General features: G+C 54.1%; 1 protein-coding gene and 1 long non-coding RNA gene across 5 annotated transcripts; one reads left to right on the top strand and one right to left on the bottom strand.

Annotated features, from left to right (window-relative positions):
* The first annotated feature begins 4706 nt into the window (after positions 1-4706).
* Sh2d5 (SH2 domain containing 5) lies at positions 4707-15192 on the top strand. Of its 4 annotated transcripts, none has more exons than XM_076933897.1 (10): positions 4707-4802; positions 8116-8241; positions 8561-8641; positions 8981-9055; positions 9817-9963; positions 10953-11204; positions 11351-11522; positions 11835-11943; positions 12427-12586; positions 13302-15192. In XM_076933897.1, the coding sequence occupies exons 2-10, from the start codon at positions 8155-8157 to the stop codon at positions 13503-13505; spliced, it is 1287 nt and encodes a 428-aa protein (XP_076790012.1). In that variant the 5' UTR covers positions 4707-4802; positions 8116-8154; the 3' UTR covers positions 13506-15192. The 4 variants fall into 4 exon arrangements, with proteins under 4 accessions (XP_076790012.1, XP_076790011.1, XP_076790013.1 ...); XM_076933896.1 differs by having other exon boundaries at positions 11348-11522; XM_076933898.1 differs by lacking the exon at positions 8116-8241 and having other exon boundaries at positions 4726-4802; positions 11348-11522.
* LOC143442313 (uncharacterized) lies at positions 14281-16381 on the bottom strand. Its single transcript, XR_013110370.1, has 2 exons — positions 16254-16381; positions 14281-16163 (listed from the first exon to the last, which is right to left on the bottom strand). It is a non-coding gene; the product is annotated as an uncharacterized LOC143442313 (long non-coding RNA).
* Between the last annotated feature and the right edge of the window lie 56 nt (positions 16382-16437).

The raw sequence follows: 16437 nt of genomic DNA, 5'->3' as shown, positions 1-16437 counted from the left end.
GAGTAAAAAATAAAATTCTATATTACAAGTAGTTGGCAAAGGTGGAGTTACCACCTGTGAGCTTTTTTTTTTTTTTTTTTAATTACATTTTTAAAAGAAATTTATTTATTTTATGTATGACTGCTCTGTTGCATATATATCTGCCTGCCTGAAGAGGGCATCAGATCCCCCTATAGATGGTTGTGAGCCACCATGTGGTTGCTGGGAATTGAACTCATCCAGTGCTCTTAGCCACTGAGCCATCTCACCAGCCCTACATTTTATTAGTGTCTGTGTCCATGTGCTTAGGATACCTACCCATATGGAGATCAGAAGACAACTTGGTGTTGGTTTTCTTTCTACCATGTGAGACCCAGCCTTTCTCCTCTGACACATCTCTTGCTGGCCCCAAATCTATGTACTTTGAATACAGAGACCGGGTTTCTCTGTGTAGCCCTGGCTGTCCTGGAACTCACTCTGTAGACCAGGCTGGCTTCGAACTCAGAAATCTGCCTGCCTCTGCCTCCCAAGTGCTGGGATTAAAGGTGTGCGCCACCACTGCCTGGCTTCACACTGAACTTAAGTGTAGCTTTTGACAGCAGCCAAAATTTACTGGGAAATATTATCTGCTTGGGTCTCAAGTTTTTAAGACTTTTTAAAAAAAATATTATTAGTGGGAATGACATATAGTCTGGCCTCAGGCCGGAAGCATTGGATCCCACTGGAGCTGGAGTTAGAAGGCAGGTGTGAGCGGCCCTGCATGAGTATCGGTGGCCGAACCCAGGTCCTTTACAAGAGCTGTACCTGCTCTTAACCGCTGAGCCATCTCTCCATTCCTGCCGCTAAGGTTTTTACAGGACTGTACAGGTACTTGGCCACTCTCAGGTGCTCACCCTGGATGCCTTCTGTTTGGTGCTCACTCTCTTACTCCAGTGTCACCATCACCCAGTCCACACGATGAGCTTTCCCATGAGCATCAGGTCTCCCCATGCTAGAAGGTTGGCAGCTTCTTACACTTTATACCTGAAAAACGAAGCTCGTTTCCCATGATGCCTAGCAAGAGACGTTCCAGCATATAGATGCATCCACTTAATAGTCATGAGCTGGAAGGGTAGCAGTCCACCATCCGTCTTCTGGCCTCACTCCACTGTACCAGCTTGGAAGCTGGGATCTGATGAGCTTCTTGTCAATCCTTAGTCTCTGACTTTATCTGTTTGTATAAGCCAAACTTGCTGGTAACATACGGTAATGAGGAACTGGAGCAGTAGCTGGGTTGGCAGGAACCAGGCAGCACGGTGTGAGTTTCCAAGGCCTATGCAGCCATCAGCTGGCCCCCTCATCAGCCTGGATCAAAAGCAGGGCCAGGAGCAGAACTGAAGGTGTTTGGTGTGCAAGCTACAAACCAAAATCGTTGTCTTAGTGGCTTCTGTTTTTCAATGTACATGTTACAGAGTGAGTTGGGTACTGCAGTCTTCCTGTAGGAAATGCATCCCAGCTGCTAAGCTTCTGGGAAGAACACCCCCCCCCCCCCGACCTCTTCCTTTCTGCTGGGAAAGCATGCGACCTGGTTGGACACACGGCATCTCTCCCGGGGCACTGCCTTTCCTAGGTACTTGGCATTCAGGAGATGCATCACACAGCCTGGGAGGCAGCTGGCGAACAGCTTCCTGCTGATGTGAACTTCCTCCTACACGTTCATCAGCTGCCAAGCGCAGAGCCAGATTCGGGGATTTTGGATAAAAGGGGGAGATTGTGATAGCAAGCTCCCACCTGTGTGGTTTAGTGATTGCCACTGACTCACAGGAAGTAACCATGACTTGCAAGGTGAACACGGATGCATTTGGCAATCGAGACTCCTACCCCAGCCCGCCCCAGCCTGACTTTATGTATGTCATCCGTCTCTGTGCTTAATATGGGTAACTCCAGGCTTCCTGTACAAGTGAGTCACACATTCAGTGGAAGTGCTGCTCCTGGTAGCTCCAGAGCTTGCTGTTTGGAACGTAGGATTAGACATGTAGCACCTGAGATAGTGACAACTGCTTCATGCTACAGTTTTTAGTGGGACTAGGTCAGCTTGCCCAGAGATGGCTGGCACCTCCCAAGTTTCTCACCTTCGATGCAAACCTTGGAGCGTGTAGTGTTTTGTTAGTTTGAATTTTATGTGTATGGGTGTTTTGTCTTTGTGTGTTTGGCTACCATGTGTGTGCCTGGCACCCGAGGCATCCAGAAAACAGCATCAGAAGCCCCCCTAGAATGGGAATTACATTGTGAACCATCACCATGTGGGTGCTGGGTGTAGGAATTGAACTTGGAACCTTTAAGCCACTGAGACTCTGTCCAGCCTGTAAGGTGTTTTATTATTATTACATTTTGGTTATCAATTTGGTTATATTACATCGTATGTGCACACATGAGGTTGAGAGCATTTGAAAGGCAGGGGAAAGCTTAGAGGAGCCGTTTGTCTTCTTGCACAAGGTGGGTCCTAAGGATGGAACTCAGGTCATCAGCCTTGGCAGCAGGTACCTTAACCCACTGAACCACCTTGCCTGGTTTTTATTTAATCTGTGGTAGGGATTGAACTTGGCCTTGTGCATGCCTGAGAAATGTTCTACCACTGACATACGACATACATGACAGTCATTTTTCCTTTCCTTTAAGAATAAAAGTCATATTCATTTTGGGGGCTGGAGAGATGGCTCACCACTAAGAGCATTTGCTGCTCATGCAGAGGACATGGGTTGTGTTCTTAGTACCCGTGTGGCCGCTCACAGCCATCTGTAATTCTAGTTCCAGAGGTGTGTCCCCTACTTTCTGTTCTCTGAGCAACCCAAGCATACCTGTGACGTACATATATATACACATGTAGATAAAACACTCATCAATCTGGGTAGAGAAATGTCTCTGGTGGTTAAGAGCACTGGTTGCCCTTCCAGAGGACCTGGGTTCAATTCCCAGCACCTGCATGTGAGCTCATAACTGTAACTCCAGTTTCAGAGGATCTGACTCCTTCTTGTGGCTTGCAGTGGTACCAGTCATACACGTGGTACACAGATATAAAAGCAGGCAAAACACACATACAGATAAAAATAAGTAAAATGAAAGAAAAAAGGAATGGGCCATAGCTTACAATAAAAAATAAATCTAGGCCAGGCAGTGGTGGCGCACGCCTTTAATCCCAGCACTTGGGAGGCAGAGGCAGGCAGATTTCTGAGTTCAAGGCCGGCCTGGTCTACAGAGTGAGTCCCAGGACAGCCTGGGCTACACAGAGAAACCCTGTCTCGAAAAAACTAAAATAAATAAATAAATAAATAAATAAATCTAAGCAGGGCGGTGGTGGCGCACACCTTTAATCCCAGCACTTGGGAGGCAGAGGCAGGCAGATTTCTGAGTTCAAGGCCAGCCTGGTCTACAGAGTGAGTTCCAGGACAGCCTGGGCTATACAGAGAAACCCTGTCTTGAAAAACAAAACCAAAAAATCTAAATTTATAAAATTTTAAAATTTTATTATAAAAAAGTTTATTTTATTTGAAAATAAATTAAGATGAAGTAAGGAACTTCAAATACTTCTTTTTAAGAGTTAGGAGGGAGGCCTTTCGTTTTTCTGTATCCAGAGTTGCCTGTTTGGTAAACTGAGTTTGCCCCGTTGCTCCTTCATGGTCCAGGCCTGGAGACTGTTAGGTAGGTCCTTAGCATTTGCCACAGGGGAGGTGGCAAAGGTCACAGACAAAAGAAATTCAAATATCATCATCGGTATTTACTGAGCCTTCACTTACCAGGTCAGTGCTGGGCCAAGCCCTGTGTTCCTGTCACGCCTTCCAGCCCTCACCTGGCTGAGTCAGGAGTGGCAATGGGAGAGGCCCTGGAGGAGTAACACGGATTAAAGTGTTTATCCAAGTCCCGCTTGGGAGAGAGAACTGTCTAGTCGTGGGCAACAATCACACCTCACTGTTGCCTCTGGAAAGGTGCTAAGAGCTATGCAGAGACAAGGGATGCTCAGAGCTGTACAGACCTGCCCCTAGGAACTCCCCGGAGGCTGCAGATTCAGGTCCACCTTCTCGCCTGCTCTGTCATCTGTCTGGGTGTCCCTCCCTGGGCCTGAGCCCTTGACTCCTGGATTTCTGTGACGTGCCGCACGGGCAGTTTCTGATGCGTTCTCTCTGCAGATTTCGGGTTTAATCACTTACCTGGCTCGGATTTGCAATTTATTTGGGCCACCTACTGCGCTCCTCACCTAATGAGATCAGAAGGGCCCGCCCTCTCAGTTCTGCGCGCGCTGGCTAAAAACACTCACCATTTCCCCATCTAAGTGGATTTCCGTGAGGCCCGAAGGACAGAGTCACGGCCCTATGCTGGACCCCAGTTGAGCGGCCCAATCATCTCCACCCGGTAAAGGTGCCACCAAGTCCTCTGCCATTTGCGTGTGAAGGGGTGGAGCTGCGTGGTCATTGGGCGACCGTGCAGACCTAGTAGAGTACCTAGGTCGGCCCCAAGTAGCAGACGTGTGCCGAGGCCCTGATCTCCGCGAGTCCCGACAGCTTCGTGGAGGAAGAGCGACAGGGAGGAGCCAGCCCGGGTCGCAGCGTGGGCGGAGCCAGGACCCCTCGCAGCCTCTGATTGGGCGGCACGGCTGAGCGGAGAGGCTCCGATTGGCTGGTGAGACCGGCGCCGCCGCCAGGTGATGCCCAAGGGTCGGGTCCCAGGGCCACGTGGGGGGCGCGCGGCGCGGGGGGCGGGGGCGGGGGTGGGGCTGGCCGAGCGCTGGGTAGGAGCTGAGGATGCGGGGATCCGAGCTCTGAGACCAGCCAGGAGGCGCGGCAGCGGCGGTGAGTGCGCCTGGGGACCCTCCAGGGGCTGGGCTGGAGCCGAGAGGGTCGCCCAGAGCGAGCCGCACCCCCACTTCCCTCCGCCGGCAGTTGACTTCACCTCAGTCCTCGTCACCATCCCTCCCTTCCAGGCGCTGGGGCACCAGAGTCCCCCGAGAACCTAGCGCTGCGTGGGGATGGTGACGCTTGCGAGGTCGCTGTCAGCGATCGCACGCGCTCCGCACCTCTGCTTGCGATCCTTTCCGCGTCTCCCCTATCCAGCCTGTGTACTCCGCGCGTCCAGATAGATTTTGAGAGGAGCAGAAGCTGATGAACAGCCCCAGGAGGTGGCTGTCTTCGCAGTCCTAGCAGGCCAAGGTCACACCAGCCAAACCTGCTGAACCCCAGTCCTGTCTCTTGTTGCGCGGGTCCAGGGCCTGTGGGGGTGTTGTCAGAGGTGTGCTGGGCTGGGAGAGGGAGTCCTGCCCTTTTAAACAGTTCCATCTCCAGCGCCTGAGTTGTTGCAGCTATGGGGTTCCTACCCCATAGGTGTCTTCTGCGGCACCTAGTCCTGCACAGATACAGAAAAAGTGTGTACCAAGAATGGATGCCTGCTTGGGGGCCCCATAGAAGGGTACTGCCTTACCTAGGCAGAGAGTCCTGAGTTTGCCAGCTCCCCCTCCTGTGGTATGTGTGTGTCTTTGGTTAGGCATCTGGGGTCTGCAGGCTGGGTAGTCTCCCAATACCCTGAGTGGATAGAGTTAAACTTTGTGGTTCACAGACGTGATTGGATGTGAAGTATAGAGTCAACATAGCCAGTCCCCTGCTCCTAAGGAGAAACTCCATCCCCCAACCCTGGAAAATAGAAGCCCACTCTGCGTCTCAGTAGGAACGTCCTGGCCTGGCAGACAGACTGCTGTGGGAAACTTTTATTTGGTTCAAAGAGATGAGTTGGGTGTGGGGTCGTTTTCACGGTTTCAGTGAACCCTGGTGTTCTCCTTGATCTAAGGCAGGATCAGACAGACAGGGGAGCAGGAGGGGGCAATGTTCCTGTTTTCTGAGGAGGCTGGGGAAGGGCCAGGTGCTGGGACGATACTGTCCGTCCTCCCTCCTCTTCTATACCCCCACCCCACAGGGGACCGGGTAAGCTGGTGTCCGTGTGTGTGGGTTTGCTGACCCTTGGCTATCCTCGCCCTACGCCCCCCGCCCTTCGCCCCCCCCCGCCCCCCACCCGCCCCCCGCCCCCGTGCTTGCCAGGCTGTGTGGCTCAGGCAGGGTGTGAAGGGCTCTTGTCAGCTCTCTTTGTCTGTTTTGTGATTGCTTTTCTTCTCACCCTGTTCCACCCCCACTCCCACCCTCCACCCTTGTCCCTTCCTTGCGGGTCTCATTGCCAGCTGTGTGTCTGGTGGTCTCTGCTTCCTTTTTCTGCCTGAAATGGTGATTAGTAAGTGAAGAAGCACTCCACTCCCCCCCCCCCCCCCTGTCCCCGTGATGGGAAGGGGCAGGCAGCACGTGGCAGGAGTGTGCTCTGCTTTATGTAAACATCAGACGTGTGTCGGAACAGTCGGACTGTAAAGAGAACAGGGTTAGAAAGGCAGGTTGGCAGCGCGCAGCTTGGCAGCAGCCTTGAGGAAGGTCTGGGTGGGCTCTGGGGCAGGGGCGGGGCTACAGCCTTTGTTTCCCATTCTCCCTGGCTGAAGCCTGGGCTTGAAGGTCACTGGCCACTCGAGGTGGAGGGCCCTTCTTAGGTTCTAAGAGCATCAATTCTAAGGCTCCCAAGCTCCTCCCTTTCCAAGCACTCCTGCCGCCGCCTGGCACTTACAGGCCACACTACAAACTCCTGCCCTCTCATGCGGAGTCAAAACCCCCAGCTTCCTTCCCAGTCTGATGTTCACAGTTGCTGAGGGTTTCCAGTTGGTGTAGCCTGGACAAGAAGTCTTGAAAGTGGCTAGACTCTGCCGTCTTCCCAAGCTCCCTTCCAGACATTTGGGGGCCTCATCCCCTGTGCCATGTCAGGCTGGCATCGTGCCAGGCACCTCACATTACCCGTAAGTGAGTGCATAGTGAGGTGGGGCAGCCTGCCCAAAGCCATGCAGAACTTGTGCCCAGGCCTCTCTGACCTGAGCCAGTAATTGCAAGAAGGCTGGTGAGAATCGGGGAGAGGGAGGTGTCGTACCGTGTCACTGGGGATGCTGAGTCTGCAGGGACCCCAGCACAGGCTTTCCTCCACTTTGCCTTGTAGTGTCTGGTCCATTGATGCACCTGTCCCATAGGACTTCTGTCCTCCACCTGTGGACCTGGCTAAGGGTCCCAGAGTAAAACAAAACAGGGCCAAGACGGAATGTCAATCTCCCGGGCAGCTGGTTGGCTTCTCTGCCCTCCACTTAGCATTAGCGCTTCGTTGGGGTGGGTTGTGGTTTTTCATGCTGTTCAACTGGCTTTGGGGTTCAGGAAGGGAGTCAGGCTGGGCAAATGAGCCAGCAGCCTTTGCAACGGGTTCCTGAGACCATCAAAGCGAGCTGTCCAGCTCTGGACCACCCCTGTGCACTGTTCCTGCCCCAGGGCCGGCTATGGCTCCCCACTGTCCGTTTGTCGGGTGAAGTCTCATTCTTGGGCTGATCTTGAGTAGCATGCAGCCTGCTGCTTTGGCAGGCAGGCTACCTCAGGCCCCAGTTCATCCTTTTTGTACCTTGCTGCAGTCACCCCTACCCTTCAAGGGACTCTTCCCAGACTCCGTTTTGGTTTTTGTTGTTGTTGTTTTGTTTTCTCCTATTGGGGGTGTATTGTTCAGTCTATCCCTGAACTCCTGGGTTCAAATAATGTTTCGCCTCCTGCCTCAGCCTCCTGAGAAGCTTGAACTATAGGCAGACATCAGTTCCTTCCGGCACTAAGAGCTGGTTCCAGATTTCTGCCAGCTTCCCCTACCACAGAGGGCCCAGTGAGCACTCTGACCCCAGCTCTAGCTCAGGTGCTCACGCCAGGAACCGTATCACTCTGGCCCCGCCCCACACCTCCTCCCAGTGCAGCCCCCAGCCCCTCCTGTTGCCCCTCTCCATCTTCCCACCATCTCACCTGATTAAGGCTTATTATCGAGTTTCCCACCTTGCTCCCCAAGAACGCTCATTGCAGAAGCAGGCAGAATTGGTCTTTCGTCTCTGTCACGTGCCCAGGATTGATGAGCACCCAGCAGATACCCAGTGGCTTTGTTGGTTGGTTGAATGAATGAATGAATGCATGAGTGCTGGAGCAAGCAAATTTGAACAAACACACCAGCCCCTGACAGGGGGCCTTCAGCCAACTGCCTGAAAACCAGTCTCTCCCCTGCCCTTCCTAGCCTTCTCCGTGGAGCTTGAAACTGGGCACGCTGGGGACCATGCAGAGGGCTGGGGCCGGGGCCCGAAGGGCTTCCGACTGTGGGCCTGCACCTTACCGGCCCAGGTGCATTGCCAAGCTTGCCCAGGTGGGTGGGTGCCTGTCCTGTGTGTTCTGGAAGGTTGTTGTGGGGTGGCTGCTTCCTGGGGTTGGGTTGGGGAGGATCTGGGGCCCAAGGACCTGACTCTGTCTCCTTTGGAGTGGATGTGTATGTATATGGATGTATAGGTGAGAAGATGAGGCCCATGTGACCCAACCAGAGTCACCTGCTGAGAACATTAGTGAAGAGCTCTGGCCTGCAAGGACAGTGCTTAGACACTGTGTGCAGCTTGCCTGCATGGCGGGAATTGTGTGCACTGGAGTTATGGGCCTTACTATCCAACCTTGCTTCTTTCCATCACCACTAGTACGTGGGCTCCTTTCCTGTGGATGATTTGGACACTCAGGAGAGTGTGTACCTCGTACAGCAGCAGCTGTGGGCCCTGCAGGTGAGGGGCTTGGGGCACATAACCCAAGGGTGGGTACCATGAATATTAAACTTGGATGGAGCTCTGAGGGTACAGGATGCCCAGGAAGGGTGGGGGCCAAAGGTCTTCGGAGAAGTGACCTGGTTGGTAAGTTTCAAAATTCAGGACTCTTCTTAGAAGCCTGGGGACCCATACCCCAAAGGACATAGCTTGACTGTTGGGGGTGTGCCGCCCAGGCCTCTATCCCTGGGCAGGGGTGTCAGAACTGGCTGAGCGGCCTTGATGAGGGATGCGGAGCAGGACCCCATAAGGCCAGGCCTGAGAAGTGATATCTGCCTCTGCCAACTGTCTCCCCCTCAGGACTGTTCCCGACGTCGGGCTGTCATCCTGAAATTCAGTCTTCAGGGTCTCAAGATCTACAGTGGGGAGGGCGAGGTAGGAGGGATGGGGGGCCGGGCAGTGACGATCAGATGGGGTATGGTCTGCTTATAGCTTGCCCCATGGCCGCCTAGGACAAATTCAGGCAACAATTGCTTACCTGGTCTTTCAGAAGCTCTAGAGGCTACCTCCTGTCTTAAATATCAGGAACATCCATCCCATTTGATTGTCTAAATGCCCAGCCCAGCATTGGCCAGTGGCTGTGAACAGCCGGGGGCTAGAAATGGCAGGGAGCTCTTGCATGCTTGCCCGTCCCTCCCTGGCTACCCACTGAACAAACAACATGGCTGCCCACTGACTGCCGCCGTGCAATCCGTAGCTGCAGGCCTCTTATGTAAAAGCCCAATGCCTGGGGTTCTACATCACCTGCCTGAGGCATTGTCACTATTTGATGTGACAGCAAGAGACACTCAGGAGTCTGTTATCACATGGAGAGTGAATGGCAGAGCTAAGATTTGAAGCCCCAGCATTCCTGCCCCAGAGACCAAATATATAACCCTGAGCTTGCTGCCACCACCTCTGTGGGGTTCCAGTCAGAGGCCACTGGGCCACTGTCCCTCAGTTCCGTAACTTGGAGTGCTACATGTCTCAGCAGGCCCAGGGCTATGGGCACTACGGGTTAGGCTTGGCAGGCCTTGGGGAAAAAAGGGTCTTTTCACTCTAGGAGGTGGGTGGCTTACACCAGACATTCGAGGTCCTGGGGCCACTGCCACGCAGGTGAGTGTCTGAGGCCTTGCTGTCACCACAATGCCTCACAGGTGCTCCTCATGGCCCATGCTCTGAAGCGTATCCTCTATGCCACCTGGTACCCACCCGCCTGCCAGTTTGCTTTTGTGGCCCGGAACCCACGCAGCCCAGCCAGCAAGCTCTTCTGCCATCTCTTTGTGGGGAGCCAGCCTGGAGAGGTACCAGAGACCCAGCGCTGTACACACAATCCAGGCCCAGCATCCTCAGGGAGGCAGGGGTGAATCCATGCCTCACCCCACTGACTGTGTGGAGCATATCAGCACCCTTGACATTCCCTGGGGCTGGGAGCACCTATGGTACGCCCACCCTCCCTCATCCTGGCTCATTCCCATCACCTTCAAAGCCCAGCAACCCACCTCTAACACGAACCACACTCCAGCACTTGACTGTCAATAACTACAGAGACTTGAGTCCTTTTGCAGCAGAGGCTGCATCCCTATGTGGCCCTGGGCAGTTCTATGTAGTGGATGGGGCATGGTCACGGACAGGTATACTAGAGGTCAAGACTGGCATGGTCACTGTGAATGACAGATCGGTGGCAGCCAGTCAGTCAGTTCCAGCATTTGCTCTCACCTCTGGATGTGGATCCTGGGTGACAGGTGGCTGAAGCCAATGAATGGTTCCAACATGCTGGGCCTGGATTGTGTGAGTGACAGGGGTGTGGGGAGTGTGTGTGTGGGGGGAGGTCCATGTTCGGGCCCCAGACAAGTGCTGAGAGTTTTCAGTGCCCCATTTCCTTAAGTCCCCTGAGGGTCATGGGGAGGTGAGGATGAGCTGCTTCACGTTCTCCCCTGGGCTGCTCGACAGCCATGGCGAAGGCACTTAGCTGCTCTTCCTGGTGGTGTTGCTGGCTTGAGCCCTGGGAGGATGGTCTTAGGTAGGGGTGCACTGGGTCCAGGGTTGTGCTCTCTGCTCCCGGCATGATGCCTGGCACAGAGTGGCTTAGCAGTGACGTGCCCAGAGAAAGCTGGTAGCAGAGGGTGCACGTGGTGAGATTTTGAGGGCTAAGTAGGAGTTTTTCTAGGAAGTTTCTTTGTGGGGGACACCTGATGATGTTAAGGGGCCATTTGTAGCCCTGGAGAGTGAGCTGGAGCCTGAGGCACTTCCCGGGAGGCTGCTGCCTCTGAGCCAACCCCTCCTGTCCTAGGTCCATATCCTGTATCTGCTGCTCTGCCGTTCCTTCCAGCTTGCTTACCTCTTGCAGCACCCTGAGGAGAGGGCACAGCCTGAACCCTGCCTGGCACCTGTAGGGGACATGTCCCCGAAGCCACTCTGCAGTCCTGGGGTACCCCCTGCCCTAGTGCGGGAGCCCTTCAGCCGGGATCAGCTGTCTCAGAATGTCCATGCCCTGGTCTCCTTCCGGCGGCTTCCTGCAGAAGGGCTCCTGGGCAGTAATGGGGTATGCAGTGCCCCAAGCCAGGAAGGGGTTGGGGGAAAGGGCTTGGGGGTTATGCTGCAGGGATGGGCTTCTTGTGGGGTTCATCTGGCCTCAAAGAGATGGGTCTGAATCTGCCTGCCTATGGGCCCCTCTTGGTGCCCTAGAAGGAGCTGCCAGAGCCAGAGGGCCGTGGGGGCACCCGTCACATTCGCCTGGGGAACCCCTACTGCTCACCCACACTGGTGCGCAAGAAGGCCATTCGCAGCAAGGTGATCCGCTCTGGGGCCTACCGAGGCTGCACCTATGAGACGCAGCTGCAGCTGTCAGCCCGGGAAGCCTGTGAGTCATAGGAGGCAGCGGCTCCTTGGCAGGGGGTGGGAGTTCATGCATGTTCTTTTGAGGCTGTAGCCTCACCCCCTCGTACCTGCCCTCCTCCCATGGCTGCCTGTGCATGTGGGGGTGCATCAAGCCTCAGGGCTTATGCAGGCCACTAAGCAATCGTGTATGGAGGGTAGGGTTTCTGTGGAGGGACCAGATGTGTGACTGTCAGGTTGGGGAAGAGGTTTGGTGGGGGCACAAACCACAGGATAGGGGCGGGTCTGCCATTAGGAGGTTCTGCCATGCTTCCTCTGACCGTCATGGTCTCCGTAGTTCCTGCTGCATGGGAGGCATGGCCCCGTGGCCCTGGTGGCCCCTCATGCCTGGTGGAGAATGAAGGAAGCCTGACAGAGAACATCTGGGCCTTTGCTGGCCTTTCCAGGTAAGGGAGTTCTGTCCTAGCCCAAAGTCCAGTCCCTTGGGTTGGGTATAAAAATGTGCGGTAGACTCCTTGTCAGCATGTACACAGGGTACATAGGCAGAGTGTATGGACTTTAACTGGTGAGTGTGGGGTGCTCCAGCCTAGGTGACCTCAGGCCATGACTTCTTCTGCTTGAACCTCAGTTTCCCAGAATGTAAAATGGGGCTATGGAGAGGAGCCGGTTAAGGAGACACAAGTGAAACCCTCTGGGTGTGGCCTGTCCCTCCCTGCCTTCCTGTGATTCCTATAACCTCTCCTGAACAGAGCTTTGAAGTCACCAAGTCATGTCCCCAGGGGCCTTTCGTTCCCTCGACTAACATTCACTGAATGGCTGCTCTGGTTCAGAATTTCGGAGGTCACATATTCAGTCTTCTACCACTGCCACCAAGTTCTTGGGGCTAGTGCATCCCTGACCAGGATGACAGTCTAGGTTTCTTCCCCTAGGTCCAGTGCTCTTGCCTTGCTGCGGAGAGATGTGCACGGAGCCTTCCTGCTGTGGCCGGAGCCAGGTACCAGCGGCCAGTGGAGCCTGTCTGTACGGACCCAGTGTGGCGTGGTGCCTCACCAGGTCTTCAGGAACCACCTAGGCCGCTACTGCCTAGAGGTGAGACTGTGGGGTTATCCTCTGGGCCTTCCAGCCCTGCCCCGCCCCACCCACGCCGCCCCGCCCCTGCCTCCATCTCTGGCAATTCTTAGTCTGCCCTTTAAACTGTCTTTGACCTCCTGAGCCCACCTCACTTTCATCCTGTTCCCTCACTAGGAGCTCTCTGGCCCCGCCCCTCTCCTAGTCCACTTCTGTCTACTTGGCCCTGCAAGTTCTGTTTCTTTCTCCTTTGGGTGTCTTCTCTCAGAAATCCGCCTGCCTCTGCCTTCCAGTGCCAAGAGTAAAGGCTTGTCCACCACAGTACCTTTACTTCTGTGCTTGCTGGCTGGGTGCTGACCACAGGGTTCAGGGAGAGTCGCTGAGGTGCGCAGCCACTGAGGGCACTGAGGGACTCCCTCTAGAGGTGTCTTTTAAAGGTTATCTCTAGGAGAGCTGACCCAAACCCACACAGCCACCGAGTCACTGGTTTCCAGTACTGAGCTGTGGAGGCTTTGAAGCAGCAGCTGTCCAAGCGAGCTGCCTCAGGGCTGCCCAGGCTGGGCTGAGTGAGGACATGGTGACAGCTTCCACAGTTACGGCACATTCTCCCTTTCTGAATATATCCCTCTGCTTTCCGAATGGCAAGCACATGATGGGAGACCAGGGGAGGGGTGGGGTGTTGGTACACGCATGGTCTGTGGGGCAGGGGACCAAAGTTAAGGACTTTCCTCCCCAGCACCTGCCAGCGGAGTTCCCCAGCCTGGAGGCCCTGGTGGAGAGCCATGCTGGGACGGAACGCAGCCTCTTCTGCCCACTCAGCATGGGTCGTCTCAACCCTACCTACGAAGAGCAGGACTGTGGTCCCGACGGCAGGTTCCCACGGACTCTGCGGCCCCTCAGCCATGCCAAGTCTGAGGCAGAACTGCAAGGCCTGGGCTAGGACACAGCAAACTCTCAGTCTCCTGTGGGCCCAGCCTTGCCTCAGCCCCTGGGCAACCACGGTCATTTTGCCCTTCCTGCACCCCATCCACTGGTCACCAGCTCCAAACAGGTCAATCTGCCCCTTGAGTGGTCTTCCATCACTTCACTGCCATTGGAGAGGAGCCCTGAGGCTGGAGGTGGAGATAACAGGACCTCTCCCAGGACCTGGGGCCAGCTGAGATACCAGGATGAGCAGGTAGAGCCAGGGGGCTGGTAACTCTAGGTGACTTTGGGGAGTGGCCATTGCCAGGTTCTTACTGTCCTTGTGCAGAGGCTTTCCCAGTGGCTGACAGAGGTGGGTGCAGCCCTTGCTGGAGGAGGCTAAACCTCTGTTGGGTGGGGATCCCCAGACTGCTCCCCAAGGGGAACCAGATGCTTAGGGAGTTGCTGGCTTGCACCTTCAGTTCATTTCCTGGAGTCACTTTGAGTGGGGCTAGCAGTGAGCAAACCACAGTCAGTTTGGTGGCTGCCTTAGGAAGCCACCTCATGCTGGTGTTTCCTTTAACACAGTGCTGACCGTTGGGCATGGCTGGCACTGGTCACCTCAGCCCTATTTGCATTGGAGAACTAGGATAAATGCAAGCCCCATGGGGGGGGGTGACCTTAGCAAGGGACAGTCCAGGGGGACATTCTAGAGGAAGGCAGTGGTCCAGCCAGGGAATGACAAATTCAAGTGTCCCTTAAATCAACTCCGCAGAAAATATGAATCTAACCAAAAGAACAGACTTCTTAGGTGGTGGTGGTGCACGCCTTTAATCCCAGTGTTTAGAAGGCAGAAGAAGCAGGCAGATCTCTATGAGTTGGAGGCATGGTCTACAGAGCAAGTTACAGGACAGCCAGGGCTACCTTGAGAAACTTTGCCTCAAAAAGTAAAATAAAATAAACAGCAGCAACAAGAAGACAGATTACCTTTGGAAGCAGAGGTGTAGGCGGGGGGATGGACGTCCTTGTTTAGTGCCTTGGGTACCACAGGTTTCCGTGTAAGCCACAGGTTTTGGAGTTTGGATCTCTTGGGAAGGAGGTAGCCTCTATTGAACAGAGAGGGGACAAACGCGGGAGAAAGATGGCAGCTCAGGCCGGGTGTTTCCAGCATCCTCCCCCCACCAATAGGATAAGCCCTTAGCTCAGCACATCGCCATTTCTTTCACGTGAGGTATCTTGTGAGGGATGGAGAGAAAGGTGCCTGCAGAACTCTTAAAGGAGACAACACCACCTCTAGACTGAATGTGAGTGGTAATCCTTCCATGCCAGGTCCACCTGCATGCCTACTCCCTTCCCCTGGGAGCAGAGAGATTAGCATATCCTGTGCCCATCCCCAGAGAGTTACACCCAAGGAAACTTGGTAACTACTTGGCCCAGACTCGAGGCCAGGGCTCACCTCCCGGAGGGTATGTTTGTAGTGTGAATTGCCAATGTGTACAATACCAGGAGATACTCCACACATCCAGGGGACCAGCCTTCCCCACGCCCTTTGACATTTCTTCCAAAGCATTTATTGATCGCATGGTACAAATGACGCAGTCTGGAGCCCACGTGTTCAGATGGTGTCTTACTTACAGACCATGGCTCTCTGTCTTTTGTGCAGAGCACCACCACAGCTCTCTGTGTGCACTTTGAGACAAATAAACCACATTCTTCACAGTCTACCCCGCAGGAGTTCATGAATAGATAGATGATCGTCATCAGTTTTTTCCTGCTTTGCTTCTGTTTGTCAAACATACCGCAACTGGTTTGGAACGCTGAGCCTGCTTGAGGTTCTGGCCACCAGGACCCAGAAAGGGCTGTTGGGATTGGGAGGTGAGGCAACATGGAGGGGTCTTCTGAGGAAAAGGGAGAAGGCCCTGTGAGCTGGCTCAGTGCATTTTGTCAAACCTGCTGACCTGAGTTTGATCCCTTGGTTGCACATGGTGGAAGGAGAGCTGTGTCCTGTAAGCTGTCCTCTGACCGCCACACTGGGTGTGCATCTATGTATCCATGCAAATGAACACATGCATGTAATTTTTAAAAATCTAGACTGTGATCTGATAACTTGGGCTTACTTGCCGTCTCAGCAAAGTGCAGCAGGTGCATTGGACAGCCCAGGTCTTCCTAAACCTAACTTCAGCTCCAGTTAGATCTGGGATACTTCTGACTCCCTATAGCCAACAGAGGATTAATCCTTTGAAAGACGATCCACAGAAATGGTTAATTTGTAGTCATTCTTCAGGGTGTGTGTGTGTGTGTGTGTGTGTGTGTGTGTGAATATGTGGATGTTAGTTTCCCCTTCTAGACGGCAATACTAGACGGCAAGAGGCTGTCTTCCCAGGGCTTGTCAAATGAATGTTTCTGTGCCTAGGAACTCATGGGAGCATTGCACTTGGGTGGTTGGTGGCTCAGACTGGGTCAGGAAGTTAGGCTGCGTGTCCTTTCCAACAGATAGACTAACTCCTAAAAGTTTTTTTGTCTTTTTTTTTTTCAAATATATTTATTTATGTGTGTGGACCCGCTTGCAAGAGTCCTTCCACCATTTGGGTTCCGGGGGTAGTCTGGGACTATGCAGGCATGGCAGCAAGCACCTTCGCTATCTGAGTTATCTTGCTGGCCGTTTTTCTGTCTTCTAAAATATGGACTCTTCGGGCTGTGGATAGGGGACAGTGAAGTCCTCAGTCACCCTCTCAGCCTCTAACCCCTGAGGGAAGTGGAGTTAGACGTGGGCTCCAAGTCTTACCCTGCCCACCTCTGCCGGGTTGCTGAACCTCACTGGGCTGGAGCTGCGCAGCCTGAGAGACTGAGCAGAGGATGGGATAGGGTAGTTCTTACCGCCCGGGTGCGATGCACCCGGGCTCTTCCTCGCACTCACCGTTCCGTCCTGTGACGTCACGGACGTTGCCCAGCAACGGCGAACGCCGAGA

Source organism: Arvicanthis niloticus, chromosome 5 (assembly GCF_011762505.2).
Source record: "Arvicanthis niloticus isolate mArvNil1 chromosome 5, mArvNil1.pat.X, whole genome shotgun sequence".
NCBI lineage: Eukaryota > Metazoa > Chordata > Mammalia > Rodentia > Muridae > Arvicanthis > Arvicanthis niloticus.
Note: the sequence above shows the minus strand (reverse complement) of the source record. Positions and strands in the feature narration are given on the sequence as shown.

Excerpts from the sequence above, each read along its gene's own strand:
- Sh2d5 (XM_076933896.1), top strand. The coding sequence starts at position 8,155 with ATGCAGAGGGCTGGGGCCGGGGCCCGAAGGGCTTCCGACTGTGGGCCT. Across the intron at positions 8,642-8,980 it reads AGCAGCTGTGGGCCCTGCAG|GACTGTTCCCGACGTCGGGC; the intron begins GTGAGGGGCTTG and ends TCTCCCCCTCAG. Across the intron at positions 11,205-11,347 it reads GGCTCCTGGGCAGTAATGGG|AAGGAGCTGCCAGAGCCAGA; the intron begins GTATGCAGTGCC and ends TTGGTGCCCTAG.